Source organism: Giraffa tippelskirchi, chromosome 6, assembly GCF_054371585.1.
Source record: "Giraffa tippelskirchi isolate mGirTip1 chromosome 6, T2T-mGirTip1v1.2.pri, whole genome shotgun sequence".
In the NCBI taxonomy this organism is placed as follows: domain Eukaryota; kingdom Metazoa; phylum Chordata; class Mammalia; order Artiodactyla; family Giraffidae; genus Giraffa; species Giraffa tippelskirchi.
This window is the reverse complement of record NC_137280.1, coordinates 99,398,084-99,417,546: the sequence shown is the minus strand read 5'-3', so window position 1 is coordinate 99,417,546 and position 19,463 is coordinate 99,398,084. Positions and strand designations below refer to the sequence as shown.

The window sequence follows — 19,463 nt, the reverse complement described above, 5'->3', positions numbered from 1 at the left end:
TGATGTCAGTCTCTTGCCAGTAAGGCATTTCACCATAGGATTAAATATAAAGTCCTTAACTTGGCTAATAAGCTCTTAAGTGATCAGGCCCATCACTGCTTCTCCTACTTCATTTCCCTCCATTTCATCCTTATTGACAAGCCTCACCCAAACTGGTATGGTAGGTACATGATTTCCATGTTTTAATCCCTGGAACCTGTGAATATGTTACTTTACATGGTAGAGGGGATGTCCAGATACGATTAAATTAAAGGTCTTCAGGTGGGGAGATTCCTCAGTTATCCAGATGGGCCAAATATCATCACAGGGACCCCTTTAAATAATAGAGGGATACAAGGGAGTGAGACCCAGGCAAGGAGATTTGATGATGGAAGCAGGTGTGAGAGTCAAAGATTGAGGATGCTCTGCTGTCGGCTTTGAAGATGGAAAGGGCCACAAGCCAGTGACATTCTGGAAGTCAGAAGTCCAAATTGGGTTTCACTGGGTTTAAAATCTTGGTGTCCACAGGGCTGCATTCCTTCTAAAGGCTCCGGGGAAGAATGGTTCTCTTGCCTTTTCTGGCTTCTAGAGGCCACTTGCAAACCTCTCCCTGACTCTGCTTCCTGCTTCCACTTACCGGTATCCTTGTGATTATTACCTTGTGCCCATCAGACAACCCGGGATAAACTTCCCATCTTAGCACATTATCGACCGGGGATTTTTGCAGAAACTAACTCAACACCTGTGGCCAGCAATTTATTATGTAAATGAATATTGAATACTCCAGTCAGTAATGTTCGGGTAACAAAAGCCGTCATAATATATCTCTGGTCAATAAGTTGTTAAAATACTTAATCACATCTGCAAAGTCCATTTTGTCATGCATGGTAGTAATATATTCAGAAGTTCCTAGGATTTAAAGAGGGACATCTTTTGGAGGCCATTATCCTGCCTACCACATAGTTCCATGACTTCATATAATGAACATGTTGGAATTTCTTATTCAGTTCTGGATCCTACACTTTGAGATGCCAGCAAACCAGGACATATTCCCAGAACAAGCAGAATAGTCACCTCATTTATGGAACAGTTCAAGGAACCATACAGATTTACCAAAGAGAAGAGAAGCTTGAACTGATTTGGGCACCATGAAAACTGTACTTTCAAATTTTGGCAGTGAGTGGTTTTGATTAACTGAATACAAGACCCTAGTTAGCCAGAAATTATAACAATAAATTATGAATTTCAGGAAATTGGGCAGTGATTCTAGGCTGAAAATGAAAATAAGCATCTTTGAATCATTCATTAGCAATCAAAAGGCAGTACTATACAGTATCAGAAGATCATCTAATTTATTGTGTCCTGAATAAAAGACCGTATCCAGTATATTTGGCTTAATTGCTTATGGTTAAACACTCATTTGCCACTCCAGTGCATTTTAATTTTTAAAAAGTAATGTTATCTTGTTATTCTCATGATGACTTGAAATATTCTGTAAAATGACATAAATCACAGAGAAGGAAAGGGGTCTTAGAGATCCATTGGTCCAAATCTTGATTTCTAATAAAAAGCCAATTTTACCTAGAGGTTAAGCTGAAAAAAAGTCAATTTTACCTAAAAGTTTAACTGCGGGGAGTAGGGAAGACAATGATTATGCAATGCGAGCAAGGTTGAGATTTTTTTTCTTGATGCTTGCAAAGTCATAAGTTAAATGTAGTTAAATGCTTTATGATAGTTGATGATCGTGATGCTGCTAATAAACTATTTCCAACCTCTTGACCAGCAAAACCAAGAAGTAGGGCATGTTGGGTAGGCAACGTGTGGTCTAGAGAAGTAACTCAGCCTCACCCTCTAGAGGAATGAAGTGGGATAGTGTGAACAGTGCTTTTGGAAGTCGGCGTTCCAATCAACACCTGCGATAGTTGTTAGGGCTTGGCTCTTATTTGTGCACTTTTGCAAAGACAAAAGTTGCAACTCAGAAACGTTAAAATAATGGTTCCTTGATAGATAACCCCAACCCCCAAACAAGAGGTGAGGACATAAAGGTGCCGAAGCTATTTATCAACCCACACTCTACCACCAGAGTTGCTTCAGAAACGGCCGGAAGTGCCTCTGCCCCTAACTAATATGGCGTCCAGGTTATTTCCGTTCTTGTCTCTGCGGTAAATGAGCTCGGCGGCTCCGCGCGGTTTTCCCAGAGGCCACTGTCTTACCCAACTCCCCTAGCCTGATCCTTAGCGGGGGGCGGGGCACGAAGGAGATGCTTCGTGGTGATTGGTTGCGGTGCGTAAGGAACAATGCTACGGGGCGGGGACGGGCGGATGTTGAGTAGTGATTGGTTGCCGGAGGCGGGGCGACTCGACCGCTGGAGAAGTAGCAGCAAGCGGAGGGGAGAGCCATGGGTCAGGCGGCCAAGGTGACTGGGTCCGGGGAGGGGTTGAATGCGATGCCAGCGGGGAGGGTAAGAGAGTGGCGTTGCGAACATAGTCTGGAGTCTCTGTAACTGAGGTTCAGGACCCTCCGCGGAGGATGTGGCCTTTACACCTGAGAAGCCTGTAACCAACCCTGGAGAACAGTCGAGAGTTTGTGCAGGTGGGGAGGGGGGAGGGCGGTACAGGTGGTCCTACTTCTTCATCTACCAAATACAGACGGTTTATCCGTGATGCACGCCGGTGACTTGGGTACTGCCCCCTTTCCATTCCACACCGAGCGTTTCTGTGAGGGACCCGTTTCGCATCCTTGGGAATTGTACAAGACCCCAAAGTCCTACGCTGAAACCATCCGATGAGGTCAAAGATTTCGTCAAATCACCAAAAGGTGCATAGACGTCTGGTAACCAGGGAAACCGAATCCCGGCAAAAACACTTGCCAAAAGTAGCACTTAGCGAGACAGAGCAGAGACCTGAGATTTCTGAGTGCTCTGAACGAGCTTTGGGAGGTGATGCCCCCTGCAGGATCGAGGTCACATATTTCTTGTCAAACTGTTGCGCATTCCTGGCCAGTGTACAATTCTCTGGGACCAGCCATCCCTAACCAACCTTAAGTATTATCAGTATGGCCGGTTGAGACATAGACATGGAAGAGGGAAATTGACCTGCTATAGTTTAGTGAGAAAAAAAACAAACAGTGCTTATAATGGTTGGTAAATAACAGGGAGCCACTAAGAGTTCCTCTTGTACTACTGAACTCTGTTCCTAGAACATTTTAATATATGTCCCAGGACTAATAGAAACAGAATTGTAAACGGTTATTCTTTCAAAAAACTTACTGAGTGTCCATAATAGCTTTTGCTACTGCTAAGTCGCCTCAGTCGTGTCCGACTCTGTGCGACCCCATAGACGGCAGCCCACCAGGCTCTGCCGTCCCTGGGATTCTCCAGGCAAGAAAACCGGAGTGGGGTGCCATTTCCTCCTCCAATGCATGAAAGTGAAAAGTGAAAGTGAAGTCGCTCAGTCATGTCTGACTCTTAGCGACCCCATAGACTGTAGCCTACCAGGCTCCTCCGTCCATGGGGTTTTCCAGGCAAGAGTACTGGAGTAGGGTGCCATTGCCTTCTCCGATAATAGCTTTTAGTAGCACTTAATAGCCAACATTTAGCCTGTACTTTCTAGGCATGGTGGATGCAACAGTAACTTCATACAGAAGTCTGGCAGGTAGGGAGAGTTTAAACAATTACTTAATTACAAGTATTTATTCACTGTATTTTGAATTGAAAATACAGTGTATTTTTGTGAGCATATAATCCTGTCTGGAGGGGTGCAAAAGAAAAAAAAAAAGTCCCTCATGTAAGCTGAGACCTGAAGTGTTATTAGAAATTAAGTAGGACTGGGAGAGAGGTTAAAGAGGGAGGGAATATTTGTATCCCTAATACATGGCTATGTATCAGCTGATTGGTGTTGATGTATGGCACAAACCAACACAATATTGTAAAGCAATTATCCTCCAATTTAAAATAAATCTTTTTTTTTTTTATAAGAAATTACCTAGGAGAAGAGAGGAAGGAATATTCTGTAAAGAAAAAGTAGCATGTGGCCCGTCCTTCAAGTGGGAAGTTGCTTGGAAAACTTGAATACAATGAAATTAAATAGAATTCATTCCAAAAGTGCTTTTGATGAGAACTAGCATGTGTAGAAGACACTTGTGCTAAGTGTGAAAGATACAAAGTGACCGAGAAGCCTTTCAGGAAGTCGGGGACACTTCAAGAAAGTGTAGTCAGTGCATAGTGCTGTGGATGTACCCAGGAGGGGCATGTAACCCAGACTTAGAAGACAGAAATGATAACCAGCTAAAGTGAAACCCAGTACAGAAATTATATCATCCACCCTTAAAACTAGCCTATTATTTAAGAAAATTGAAGCAAAAAGGCTAATTTGCCTAAGCTTAGAATAAGTGGTAACGTCAGATTTAAACTGATCTTACTGTAAAGAATTGACTTTCCATGTACACTACCTAAATTTGTCCAATCAATATAAGTACATCAAAACAAGACAGTCTGACCTAGGTTTCTTTATTTTAATAAAAGTTTATTAACTCCAAGGTGATATTAGCTCCGAGGCAGTAATGATGACATTTTCTTAATACTAGTTCTTAAAGTGGGATACTGGTTGTTGTACTAAGTGAATTACTTTCTTTTTTCCCTAAATAGCATGTAAAATAATTAGGCATACTTATTTTTCACTTCCTTCTTAATCCCTTGCAGCCTCTTCGACCACTCTTATAGTATTAACCTCCCTGGTTTTCTATGACGTTCCACCACCTTTAACAACCCTGTGTTTGCCAACAGTCTTTTTCAGGACAATCTCGGCCTTCACTATCAACCGCCTCAAAATTTTTCCAGTCTCTACATATTGCTCAGTTACGAAGTCACTGCTACATTTTTAGATATTTGTTAAAGCAGCATCCCACTTACAGTAGTAAAATATGCATTAGTTTCCTATGGCTACTCCAACAAGTTACCATAGTTTTTATCTTGAAAATACAAAGTCACATTTACATGTACTGAGGATTAGAACTTCAACATGTCTTTTGTGAGGACACACAATTCAAGCCATAACAAGATAGATACACCACATTTTATTTATCCATTCATGAGTTGGTGGACATTTGGGTACTTTCATGCTACTATGAATATTCATGTACAAGTTTTTGTATGAACATATGTTTTCATCTTGATTGTATACCTAGGTGTGGAATTGCTGGGTCATATGATAACTGTTTAACTCTGAGCAACTGCTAAACTTTTCCAAAGCAGCTGCAAGGTTTTCCATTCCTACCAGCAATGTGTAATAGTTTCAGTTTTTCCACATCTTTGCCAACACATGTCACTGACTGTCTTTTTGATTTGTAGACATTCTACTGGGATGAAGTAGTATCTCACTGAGATTTAGATTTGTATTTTTCAAATGACAAATTATGTGGAGCATCTTTTCATGGCCTTAATAGCTATTTGTCTGTCTTCTTTTGAGAAATGTCTATTCAAATCCTTGCCTGTTTTTAAGTTAGTTTTTTTTTTTTTATTTTTAAAGTTCTTTACACGCTCTATAGATAGTAGGCCATTGTCAGATATATGACATAAATATTTTCTTTCATTCCATGGGTCGTCTTTTCTCTTTGTTGATAAGTGTCCTTTCCCTTTCTCTTTTTAAATTGTATATATTTTTATTTTTTTTATTTTTTTTATTTTTTATAAATTTATTTATTTTAGTTGGGGGCTAATTACTTTACAATATTGTAATAGTTTTTGCCATACATGGACATGAATCAGCCATGGGTTTACATGTGTTCCCCTTCCTGGACCCCCCACCCACCTCCCTCCCCATCCCATCCCTCTGGGTCATCCCATTGCCCCGGCCCTGAGCCCTTGTCTCATGCATCGAACATGGAATGGTGTTCTGTTTCACATATGATAATATACATGTTTCAATGCTATTCTCTCAGAACGTCCCACCCTCACCTTCTCCGTCAGAGTCCATAAAATTGTTCTATGCATCTGTGTCTCTTATTCTGTCTCGCATATAGGGTTATCGTTACCATCTTTCAAATTCCATATATATGCATTAGTATACTGTTTTTTTGTTTTTCTTTCTGGCTTACTTCACTCTATATAATGGGCTCCAGTTTCATCCATTAGTTTTTTTTTTTTTTTTTACTCCAAAAAATCCTTTATTAGAGATGAGTAAAATGACAAATCTGAGATGACTAAAACCAGTCACTGGGGGCTCTGAAGATAACTCTGCTCCTGTGGGATCACAGACTGGCCAGGTCTCCAGGGTAAACAGCCCAGCCTCCCTGGCCACTCTGCCGCATTGGCCATTGGCATCTTCCAGCCTCCCCCGCTTGTCCCGGTCCATCCCTGCCAGGACCCAGTGCCCAGCGCCCATAGAACTGATGTGTTAGACACTGATGATGGCTTGCTGCTGCTGCTGCTAAGTCATCATAGTCATGTCCGACTCTCTGCGCCCCCATAGACGGCAGCCCACCAGGCTACCCCGTCCCTGGGATTCTCCAGGCAAGAACACTGGAGTGGGTTGCCATTTCCTCCTCCAATGCATGAAAGGAAAACTGAAAGTGAAGTCGCTCAGTCGTGTCCGACTCTTCGCGACCCCATGGACTGCAGCCTACCAGGCTCCTCCGTCCATGGGATTTTCCAGGCAAGAGTACTGGAGTGGGTTGCCATTGCCTTCTCCCATCCATTAGTTTTTATAAAGGAGATAAGTGTATAAAATTTAAGAAGCCAAATAGTGTTATGCAGAAACCAGTAGGTATCTACTTCCTTCTATATACTCCCAATTCCTGCTCCCCAGATATAAGCACTTTTTAATCATTTTAGTTATTTCTTCTTATATTTGCCTCCCATGTTTATAAATAACATGTTTAAACTACTATTGATTTTTTTTTTTCCTCTTTGGAGATATTTACTGACCTTTGTCTGTGAAAGTTGAGGATTTTGTTGTTCAATTGCTCAGTTGTATCTGACTCTTTGTGACCCCATGAACTACAGCACACCAGGCTTCCCTGTCCTTCACTATCTCCCGGAGTTTGCTCAGACTCATGTCCATCATTTCTCTTCCAAGTGATCCCATCCAATTATCTCATCCTTTGCTGCCCCCTTCTCCTTTTGCGTTCAATCTTTCCCAGCATCGGGATCTTTTCCAATGAGTTAGCTCTTCTTATCGGGTGGCCAAAGTATTGGAGCTTCAACTTCAGCATCAGTCCTTCCAATGAAGATTCAGCGTTGATTTCCTTTAGAATTGACTGGTTTGATCTCCTAGTAGTCCAGTCTTCTCCAGCATCACAATTGAAAAGCATCCATACTTTGGCGCTTAGCCTTCTCTATGGTCCCACTCTCACATCCATACATGCCTGCTGGAAAAACCATAACTTTGACTATGTGGACCTTTGTTGTCAAAGTGATGTCTCTGTGTTTTAATGCCTTGTCTAGGTTTGCTACAGCTTCTCTTCCAAGGAGCAAGCGTCTTTTAGTTTCATAGCTGCCATCACCATCTGCAGTGAGTTTGAGGACTCAGTTCCCCCTATTTCTCTCAATATACAAATTTTGGTGAATCCATTTTCATCTTTGATATTATTATGATTATATAAAATTTGTCCAGAGCTGAGCCTGCTAATATAAATATATGATTATGTTGCCTTTTTTTCCTAAGTCTTAGTGTTTCTTGAAGTCAGTAACTGCTTTGTTTTTATCATTGGTTTTCTTACATATCTATTCCCAAACTATGAGCAAAACTGATATCTACAGTTTCATTTTTTTTCCTAGCATCATCTTTTCTGGAGCAATCCAATCCTTTGCTCTAGTCCAGAATAGTTGCTTTCTTTGCTGGCTGCACAAATGCTGACCTATATTTGTCCTTTACCATCCTCTCTGTCTCTTGTGTTGAATCACCTGTCTCCTTTGTTCCTATTGTGTGTGTGTGTGTGTGTGAGAGAGAGAGAGAGAAAGATAGCCCCTTGTTTTGGTGCAGCACAGTCTTCTGTAGCCTTCCAAGAAAGGGCATATAGCAAATAAGAGACTTTGCATTTCTGAAAATACCAATTTGTCATTGCAGTTAGGTGATAGTTTTAGATATGTAACTTGAAGATTTTATACCGTTGTCTTCTCACAGTGATGCTGTTTAGAAATCAGGTGGCTTTCTAATTTTCTGTTTTTTATACGTGAACTGTTTTTTTCCTCCGGGATTTTTTTATTAGCATTGTGCTGAACTTACATCATGATATGCTGCAGCATGGGTTTGTGTTGAGCACTTGGTAGAATCTGTGTTCTCTGTTCTCTCTTGTTGGAGAGCCTGTCTCTGTAACTATTGGGCCATCTAGGCTACTCCTTTAATTTTATTATCCTTTCCTCAACTGCCCATTCTACTTTCTGGGCAGTTTTTCTGAACTTAATCCTTGGTGTCACTCATTTGATATCCAAGAGCTTTGGGGCATTTTCTGAACATTCCTTTTACTATAACTTCTTTTTGTTGTTATTCTATGTTTGCAATAACTTACATTTCTGAGAAAGTTCTTTGGTTAATCTTTGTTTTATTTCTATGTTTTCTGCTTCCTGTTTCTCTTTTGGTGTCTGCCTATGATACTATAAGTTTTCTCACATATGTAAGATGCTTGAATAGTGCCTTGCACATAGGATACACTCAGTCAAGTTTCAGTATTGTTATCTGGTGAATGGACTGGGGGAAAGGAGGGAATGGTGGCAGAGTGGTAAATCATTGTCCGTAGTCTAAGCATGAGATAGGGAGAGATCTGAATTTAAAGTGTTTTGGGTGATGGAGAATATACAGAAGATTAGAGAGAAACCCCTACAGTTTCTCCGTGAGGAGTAAGGTAGATTTAAAGAATGACCTAGAGATTTCTGGCTTCAGAAATTCATTGTTTTCCATAACTGACATTGAGAGGACAGAAGAAAGGACAGTGTTGGGGGGGACAATATTGAATACGCTTTTTTTGTTGTTATTGTTAAGCACAGTCTTAAATATTCAGAAGTCTCAGCATTCTACTTCTTTTTTGAGAAATCACAATTAAACTTTCCTAAATTATCTGAAGCACCTTCCTTCTGGGCTCTTTTAAGATGTAGTATATTCATGAGTTTGTATGCATATGTATATGACTTTAAGAGCAGATGAAGGTCTATGTTAAGAAAAATGAGAATACATACCAGACTAGCAAAGTTGGTTACCTTAGCAAACTAATTTTGGCAGGAGGATCATTAACTTTTTAACCATTCTCATATTATTTTGTTTCAAAGAATTTTGTATTATTTTTGTAAATACATAAGGCTATTTTTTTTAATCTAAAAATAAATAATCAAGGGAGTTATTTTGACCAACTCTTGTTTTCACCAGCTACTTTGAAAAATAATCTAAGAAATAAATGCTGTTTAATCCTTGTAATTATGTAAAATGTGAAAATTTTTTCTTTTGAGGTCTGAATTCTGATATTCTTTTCAGGTTTTACAGCTCTTTAAAGCATTGCACAGGACCAGACAACAGGTTTTTAAAAATGATGCTAGAGCATTAGAAGGTAAGTTTATACTTTGCCGCTTTGAAGCAAGTCCATTTTTCAGTTGGCTGCTAGTAGTCCAAGAGACCCTGTATGGTTAAGACCTGCCTTGGACAATGACCTTCACTATCTCTCTCTTAATGTTTGTTTGTTTGTTTTAATGAGTTTATACTACACTTCTTTGAGAAGTATTTACTTAGAAAAAAATTGTAAGAGATCAAGTTTTCATAAAGAATAAGGAAAAAAAAAGATCAGAATTTCATTGTGCTCCATTGCTTGCCTTAAGTTCAAGCCATGAAACTCATTTCTCTATTATATAATCAAATCTTCACATTCTCTAGGACCAGATACTACCATATTGTTAATGCCTGTGTCTTTCTAGAAGTGGCAGCAGCTATGAAACTATGAAAGGGACTTCACAAATGATTCCAGATTCAGTATTTCACTGTTTAAAGTGGTTTCTGTCTTTTCTGGGACTCAGAGCTCTTAAGTTTAAGTTCTGTGTTGGTCATACTCAGTTTCTGAAGCTCTTTAAGAGGGTACCTTAGGAGCGAGAGTATATAAGTTGGGAGATTGTTACTGACATATGCATACTACTATATATAAAATAGATAAATAATAAGGCATGGGATAACTAATATAACACAAAGAACTTTACTCAACACTCTAATGACCTGTATTGGGAAAGAATCTAAAAAAGGGTAGATATATGTATATGTATAACTGATTCACTTTGCTGTAGATGAAACCAACACTACATTGCAAATCAACTGTATTCCAATAAAATTTGTTTTTAAAAAGTCAACCTCCATTTAAAAAGGAAAAAAAGAGGGCATCTAGGTAAAGTGTCCCCACTGTCTCTATGAATTCAAGGTTTTGTAATTTACCAAAAACATTTCTTGAATATTAAAGTATTTGCTTCATATTGTATGTATGTTACACAAATTCCTTGTTTAATTCTTATCACAGACCTGTTAGGTAGTTACTATTATAATTTCTAGTTTCGCAGATGAGAAAACTGACAATAATGTGAAAGGATAGGTGGGACTGGGATTTAGCCTCAGCATTCTGGCTCCAAAGCCTGAACTCTTCACCACATTACATGCTGACATGTATTGAGCATAGAAGGAAGGTCCTGTGGCTCATCTCCATCACCATAGCATGTTTTTGTGCCTTTACATGTTTTTAAGTGAAATAATTATAAGAATGGCTAACAATGCTTATTTACTATTAAATGCTCACAGCGGTACTATAAGGCAGTTTATCAGTTATATTAAATTATTCTGCTGTAGTGATGCCAAAGCATTGGATTATATGAACAAAAGTTTCATTTGTCCATCACTTTATTTGTCAGCCAAGGTGCTCAAAATTATTTACATATCCTCTTTGCTGCTGTATCTTCATTTTAAGTGTTTTGGAGGAGGGATGCTTAAACATGCTTTATGTATTGAGTTTTGCCATCTTAAAAAAAAAGCATTTTAATTCAGATCCTTATATTTACAAAAGCAAAGTATTAATTTGAATTTATTAGGATCTCACAGCTAGAGGGTCAAATGAAATTAGAAGTAAAAAGCAGGAAACAAAAATATTAGAATGCTGAAAGTACATATTAGATTTAATTACAAATTTCCCAGCCTGTAAAAAGCTCTCCAAAAGACTTTTAAAATAAATTTCTTATTTTTTACTTTGTTTTACACAGGGCAAAATTATTTTTTTCTGCTAGAGAAATATATATATAGTATATAGTACTGTAATATATTGAATAATATGTAAATTATTGGGACAGGAATTATAAATCAGAAAAGCAGATAACTATATGCATATTTTTTCCTTTTTCTAGCAGCCCGAATAAAGATAAATGAAGAATTCAAATGTAATAAAACTGAAACTTCTCCTAAGAAAATAGAAGAGGTACAGTATTAAATGCATCAATTACGATAAAGCTCAAATTTTAGCAACTAGAGGAAATGATAAAAATGGAGAGACTTTATGAAATAAAAACCATTAGTTGATAGTTAAAGCCATCACAACTATAAATGACCTTCACTTATTTGGTTTGGCTCACCTCCTCAAGGGTCATGTGCCTTCATCTCTCAGATAGCAAGTTGCCTAGTGAAAAGAACACAAGTGTAACCGTGATCAAAACAAGAACAGCTGAACCAACCTAGAAACTCACAGAGATGCTCTCTTTGTCTAAGGCAAGTGACAAACTAAGGAGAGTGAGTGTGATAACTCTCTCTTAAGTTACATGGAGAAAACTTCTAATCAATTAGCTCAGCTGGACAGAATTTTTTTTAATTCTTATCTTGGCTGTGGAAGTTGAATAGCCAGAGTTTATGAACTGTTCTTGCTTTACCTTCTGTATTTGCATTTGAGTCACTTCCCTAGTGGAAGATAGTCTGCCAACACTACTCTGTGAGCTCCCTAGTATTCCCAATGCTTGTTCATTGAAAAAGTGCACACTGATTCTTTTCCTGTGTCAAGTCATATGCATACATACATTGTCTCTGTCTTAGGAAGGAACACTGCTTCCTAAGTGTTCCTGGACCTAACTTTGTATAAATGTAGGGGAAAGGACCCTTAGGAAGAAAATGAAAAATTATTTGCTGGGTTAATTAAGATTCCAAGAATTGGTTTAGTAAAGAGGAAGGTACAATTTGGAGAAATTCTTCCATGTTTAGTAGAATTTCCATATATTGAAACAAAAAATTTTATGCAAATACTGTTATACTTAGTAGAGAAAATGCTATTTTTGAAGTAGTAAATATCTGTAATACACTAATGAGACAAAATGAGATAGCCAAGGATTTCTTTCCCTTTAACATAAAACAGGAGAGATTTAACCTATTCTTATGATAGGACAAATGGGGACTATGTAATTTTTATCCATGGAAGCAGTTCAAACGACGTTATAATCAAGTCATGACTTGCAAAGAAGTTTAAAGATGTATGCCAGGGTTTGTACTATTTTGCTATTTAACTGATTATTAACAATATGGTACATGTATACCTCATTTTATTGTGCTTTGCTTTATTGCACTTCACAGAGTCTGTGTTTTATACAAATTGAAGGTTTCGGGCAATCCTGCATTGTCAGACGCTGGTTAGCATTTTTAAATAACAAAGTGTTTTTTAAGTAAGGTTGTTTTTAAGTAATATTGTTTTATTTATTTAGCTGCGTCAGGTTTTATTTGTGGGATCTTTCATTGCAGAGCACAGGCTTAGTTGCCCCAGGGCATGTGTGATCCTAGTTCCCTAGGGATTGAACCCACATCCCCTGCACTGGGAGGTGGATTCTTAACCACTGGACCACCAGGGAAGTCTCCATTATTTTCTTTTACACATAATGCTGTTGCACACTTAATAGGCTAGTGTATATTGTAAATATAACTTTTATGGACAGTTGGAAACCAAAAAATTCATGTGACTCACTTTATTGTGATATTTGTTTTATTGTGGTGGTCTGGAACTGAACCGACAATATCTCTTGAGATATGCCTGTGTTTCTAAATTTTGAAGTCATGATTTTAAAAATATTTAATTGAAGTGTGTTTATATCAACTAAACTGGGAAAGTGAACTATAAGCTCCAGATTAATTTCACATATAGAGCACTAACATTAAGCACACTTGAAATTAGATACTTGTTGTATGTATGTATATATTTATATACACACACATATATGTGTACATATATGTATATATTTTGTACTTTCATATATTATTTAGTAATTTGTAGGTAATTACTAAATATATTAATTACTAAATATATTAAATATTTAGCAATTTGTAGATAATTAATCGTAATGTAGGTAATATATTGTGATGAAGTCTTGGCATTGAAAGGAATCCTAGATGGCCTCTCGACCAGCAGTTCTCAGACTTTTTGGTCTCAAGATCACTTTGCCTTCTAAAAAACTGAAGACTCCAAAAAGTGTTGTATGTATGTTATACCTATCAATATTTACCATAATAGAATTTAAAACCGAGAAACTTTTTAAATATATGTTAATTAAATGATTCAAATTGATAAGTTTATTACGTGCTAGCATATATAGTCTTCATGAAAAATAACTATTTTTAGAAAAATATAGTGAGAAGAATGGCATTATTTTATGTTTTTGCAAATCTCTGTAATGTCTGGCTTAATAGGAGTCAGCTAAATTCTCACATCTATTTCCTTATTCAACCTGGTGCAATGTGTTTTTTAGACTGAATTATATGAAGAAAATTTAGCCTTATATAGATACATAGTTGGAAGATGGTAGGTGTATATATTATCCTTTTCAAATAATTGTGAATATTCTTTGATACCATACGTAAACAAGTGGTAAATTTCTTTAAAGGTTAGTTGCAGTGTGGAACTCTGTTATCTGTTAGACCAATGGATGGGTGTGTGTGTTTATTTCCTTGGGAGCCGGGGGAAGTTCGAGGTCTCATACATAACCACATCCTGCTTATCCCCTCTCTTCTCCCGTAGTCCCTGTTTCTGATCTAGCTTTGTTTCCAGCCTTAAACCTAAACCTCAGCTCAGTTTATGCACCTACAGTGAGTGAGAAGGCTCATTGTTTTTCTTTCTCAACCCTACCAAGCCCCTTCTCAGGTCTGTCAGGAGGTGAGGCTTTGCCCCCTACAGCATTCTCCATGTCAATTAATGGCAGCTCCCTCCTTTTTATGTTCAGACCAAAAACCTTGGCATTCTCTTTTGTGACTACTTCCCTTCTCTCACATTTACATCCAGTCTGACAGCAAATTCTATTGACTTAACCTTCAAAATATACCCAAAATTTGACCATTTCTTATCTTCCCATTATTATTTCCTAGTTCAAGCCACCATTATTTCTCACTGCGTTTTTACAACAACCTCCTAACAGCTATTGTTGCTTCTGCTCTAACTCCCTTCAGCGTAGTCTCAATACTTAAAAGACAGTGAGCCTTTTAGAAAGGCATATCCCATAGCTACTCTATTCACAACTCCCATGGCTCCTCGTCTATTCCAAGTAACATCTAAAGTTTCTGCCTGCCATGACCCTTAACACTGCATCATCTGACTCCTGTTAACTTCCTACCTCAACTCACCACATACTTCTTACTTGTCCAGCTTAGTGCCTTGTCTGAGGCCATTTATGCTGTTGCTTCTTTCTAGGATATTCTTTCATACGCCCTCATGTCTTCATTTAGTAGACCTATAGATTTTAATGTCTTTCCCGTTGAGTGGGTCTTTTACCATGCATGTTTTTGTAACGTCATGCACTAATGATTTGGAAAACATAGGTTTACCAAGTAATGCAGACCTTCCAAATGGTGACATAGTTCAGTATGTAATATTTTAAAATTACATCTGTTAATATCCATCTCATCAGAAAAATCTTGAAGTATTGGGAATCTGTCAGGCTTAAAATGACAGATACAAGCTCTCCAGAATTGTGATTTTTGCTTAAAAGCTTAAATTTTGTCATTGTCAGCAAATAACTGTCAGTTATTTTCTTGAAGTGAGGTACTCATTTCACTCATCTTCAAGAAAACACCTGCCAGTTACCCAAATCTGTATAATCAGAGTTTGTCTGTCAGTGATTCATTCAAGTAGAAATGGTATTCCAAAGAAAAAGCTCTACTGCTCACAGCTCAAACAATACAGATGGCTCTAGTATTATGAAAATAATTTTGGCTTAATGGGTCCCCTGAAAGGGTCTCAAGATCCTCCCAAGGATCCACGGCTCTAAGAATCACTGTTTTAGTCCAGTTCTTCATTTTGTGATGATGAGGTCTGAAACTTAAAGAGAGTAAATATTAACCCAAGGCCACACACTCAGTGACAGAGCCAGAGTTGGAGTCCAAGTATTCTGACTCCTAATGCAATGCTTTTACTAGTGTTTAGAACATCCAACTCTATAGTATAAGAAAGATTCAGATGCACTCAAAAGAATAACAAGAAAACTGCACATTTTAAACATATTGTAAAATATATATTACACCAAAAAATACTCCAAATCTGTTCTGGATCAAAATATGGAATGAATAGATAAAAGGTAAAAATATATGCATGTCTAAGCTTTCTATAAGCTTGGAATGGTTACACAAAGTTCAAGGCAAGGAAATTCCCTGTCAGTCTGGTGGTTAGGCTCCACACTTCCACTTTGGGGGGGCATGGGTTTGATCCCTGGTGAGGAGCTAAGATCTCACAAGCTGCAAAGCACAGCCAAAAAAAAAAAGTTAAAGGCAAGTATCACCTAAAAAGAAATTGTGGTAGTAAACCTGTAGTTTTCAAAAACAGTACGTTAATGTGAACCATTGAAAAAACATGCAGAGGATTTATTCTTTTTTTGTTTGTTTTCTTAACAGCTAATAAAAATAGGTTCTGATGTTGAATTGATACTCAGAACATCTGTTATTCAAGGTATTCACACAGACCACAATACACTGAGTAAGTAATATTAAAAAAGAATGTTGCTTGCAACGTATTTTAAACTGTTGAGCAATTACAGTGCTTTTAATGCTAATTAGTAAAACATTTTACCAGTGTGGTATATATTGTTCACATTTGTAAGGCTGTATTTAAAAGTGCTGAATTATGAAACTTTGCTTTACTAGACATTTTTCTTTTGTTGTTTTTTCTTTTTAATCTTAACCACTGGTTGTATTGCAAAACTTCAGTTACAAAGACAGTACAGGCATACTTCGATTTATTGTACTTCCCAGAGAATGCATTTATTACAAACTGTCAAGCAAGCCTATTGTGCCATTTTTCCAACAGCATTTGTTCACTTGTGTCTCAGTGTAACCTTTTGGCAATTCTTGGAATATTTCGAACTTTTTCCGTATTAACTGTATTTGTTATAGTGATCCATGATCAGTGCTCTTTGATGTTACTAATACAACTTGCTGAAGTCTCAGAATATGGTTAGTATATTATAATAAAGTATTTTTAAATTAAGGTATTTAGACATAATGCTATTAGACATTCAGTAGACTATTAGTATAGTGTAAGCATAACTCTTACATGCTTCAGGAAACCAAAAAATTTGTGTGATTTGCTTTATTAAGATACTTTATTGTAGTGGTCTGGTACCAAACCTGCAATATATGAGAGGTTTGCCTGTAGGACTGTTTTTGTAATAATTTATTTGGCATTCTTAATTTTCATAGTATAATTTGTCACCTACCTAGACTAAATCTGTTTATCTTTTCTTCTGTGATTCAAGTTATTTTAATCCGGAAGAATTGGGATTACACAAAATGGAAATATAGTTGAGGATTCTCTATTATACCTCCAGACTCCCGTGGGGCTTCAGTAGAATCTCATTTTATATAATACTTGGTTTTCATTCCTTAAAGTATTTGAGGGGACAATTGCAAAGATACAGACAACATAAAAACAGAAAAGTACACAGTTTGTAATAGTACAGCTCAGTGAATTTTCACAAACTAAAATATCTATGTAACCAATATCCACATCAAGTTATATAATGTTACTGCTATCCCCAAAGATCCCTCATGCCCCTCCAGTCAGCCCTTCCCTGCCAGTATAACCACTGTCTGACTTGCAACAGTATCAGTTTTTAACCCAATATAATAATCATATAGGATTTCTGTATTCTCTGGCTTCTTTCTTTCTCTTTGTGCCATTCATCTTTATTACTGGATGTAGCAACATTTCTGTGAATATTATATGAGTGAAATGTCTGTGTCATATGGTATATGTTTATTCAGCTTTAATAGGTACTGCTGACCAGCTTTCCAAAGTAATTAGACTAATTTACATTTCCAGGAGCAGTGTCTGAGAACTCAAGTTGCTTTATATCCTCACCAGCTCTTGATACAATGCATCTCTTAATTTTAGCATTTCTGGTGGTTGTATGATGGTACCACATTGTGACTTTAATTAGCATTTCTCTGGTAATTAACGAAGTACTACCATTTTTTCAGGTATTCAATTGTCGTTTGGATATTCTCTTTTATGAAGTGGCTGTTCAAGTCTTTTGTTCATTTTTCTAAGAGGTTATCTGCCTCTTTATTATTGATTTGAAGAAATTCTTTATATGTTCTGAATATAAATCCTTTGTTGGATATATATACATATATTACAAGAATCTACTTTTAGCTTTTTCATTTTGCTGTTTATTTTTTATTTTTGTTATCTGTTTTTTATCTTTTGGCCACACCACCTGCCATGTGGGATCTTAACTCCCTGACCAGGGATAGAACCTGCATGCCCTGCATTGGCAGCACGAAGTTTTAAACACTGACCACCAGGGGAGTCCCTTGTTTTGCTGTTTTTATCTTTTGATGAGAAGTTCTTAATTTTAATGTAGTCCAGTTTAATCTCTTCTTTTATGGTTAATACTTTTCTGAGTCTTGTTTAAGAAAATTTTGCCCATCTCAATTAAGGTCATGAAGTGATCATCCTGTGCTTTCTTCCAAAAGCTTTATCGTTTGATATTTTTCATTGGTTGTATCAACTAGAGTTGACTTTTTTAATATGGAATAAGATAAGAATCAAGATGTATTTTTTTAATATCTGAATATTCAGTTGATCCAGCATTATTTATTGAAAAGACCACTCTTGCCCCCCTGCACTATAGGGTCACCTTTAGCATAAAATCAAATAATATATATTTGTGCATCTGTTCCTTGACTTCATAATTTCTTCAGTTAGTTTGCTTTTCTGTCCTTGTATCACTGCCATAATGTCTGGATTATTACAGCTTTATAAATCTGAATGGGCTTCCCTGGTAGTTCAGTGGTAAAGAATCCGCCTGCCAGTGCAGATGTTTGATCCCTGGATTGGGAAGATTCTTTGGAGAAGGAAATGGCAGCCTACTCCAGTATTATTGCCTGGGAAATCCCATGGACAGAGGAGCCTGGAGGGCTATAGTCCATGGGGTCACAAAAGATTTGGATACAACTTAACAACTAAACAGCAACAGTAAATCTGAATGTCTAGTACTATAATTCCTATACAGCTTGCAAAGTTATTTTTAGTTTATGAGCATCATCAGAAATTATTTGATCTAAGTAATATTTCTAAGGGCAATAAACATGGTTAATCGTAAATTGAAAATTTATAGTCATTAGCTTTAATCTTAATAATAATCCTTAGAGTTTCTGTGAACTATAGCAATTATGGCAAAATGTTATCTTTATTATATGAATAAAATTTTAGATAATTTCAGATAACTAAATTTGATAACTATATTTCAGAAGCCTAGTTTTAAGTATGATAATATTAAATTTCTTTTTTTTTTTTTTTTTCTTTTGGCTTTCTGTATATTTAATTTTCCCACAGGATTGAAAATTTTGACTCTTACATGATTATAGGATATAATGCTATATTGCCTTAATAATGGCCTCCTCCTTTCTGTTAAGTTATATATGGATCTCTTCTTTCTACTTTATGCCTGTGGGTTGAAGATAGAACAAATTTGATTCTTTAATCTCTGTTTTAAAAAGTTACTCTAGCTATAACAACAATCATTTCATAAACACCTTCCAGAAAACAGGGGTGCTTTTTTATAAAGCTGAAGTTCTGAGTGAAGAACGCATTCTAAAGTGGAATAAAGATGAACGAGGGGAAATTGACTGGTGAAACCGTGACTGGTTTCATGCTTCTGCATGACTGTGCAGTGTCCCCAGCCCTGTGCATTGAAGAGACTCTCCTTTCCCCATTGCATATTCCTGACTCTTCTGGTGTAAATTCATTGACCATGTATGTGTGGATTTATTGCTAGACCCTCTGTTCTGTTCCACTGACCTATATGTCTGTTTTTATGCCGATACCATACTGTTTTGATTATGATTGATTTGTAGTAAAGTCTGAAACAAGAAGTGTGATGTCACCAGCCTTGTTCTTCTTTCTAAAGATTTGTTTTGGCTATTTAGAGCCTTTGTGTCTCAAATTTTAGGATTGTTTGTTCTGTTTCTGTGGGAAATGCCATTGAAATTTTGATAGGAATGGCATACAATATGTAGATT

The 19,463-nt window shown here is 37.0% G+C and overlaps 1 protein-coding gene across 21 annotated transcripts in view; it reads left to right on the top strand.

Annotated features, from left to right (window-relative positions):
- LYRM7 (LYR motif containing 7) overlaps positions 1-19,463 on the top strand; it is a 620,686-nt gene that overhangs the window by 547,550 nt on the left and 53,673 nt on the right. For 18 of the 21 annotated variants that reach the window (XM_081500251.1, XM_081500252.1, XM_081500249.1 and 15 more), the window contains exons 1-4: positions 2,340-2,395; positions 9,441-9,513; positions 11,333-11,403; positions 15,834-15,915. In XM_081500251.1, coding sequence (XP_081356377.1) covers positions 2,378-2,395; positions 9,441-9,513; positions 11,333-11,403; positions 15,834-15,915 — 244 coding nt within the window. In that variant the 5' untranslated portion in view covers positions 2,340-2,377. Of the gene's footprint in view, positions 1-2,339; positions 2,396-9,440; positions 9,514-11,332; positions 11,404-15,833; positions 15,916-19,463 lie in introns of those variants that run through there. The other 3 variants (XM_081500261.1, XM_081500262.1, XM_081500263.1) reach the window with 2 other exon arrangements.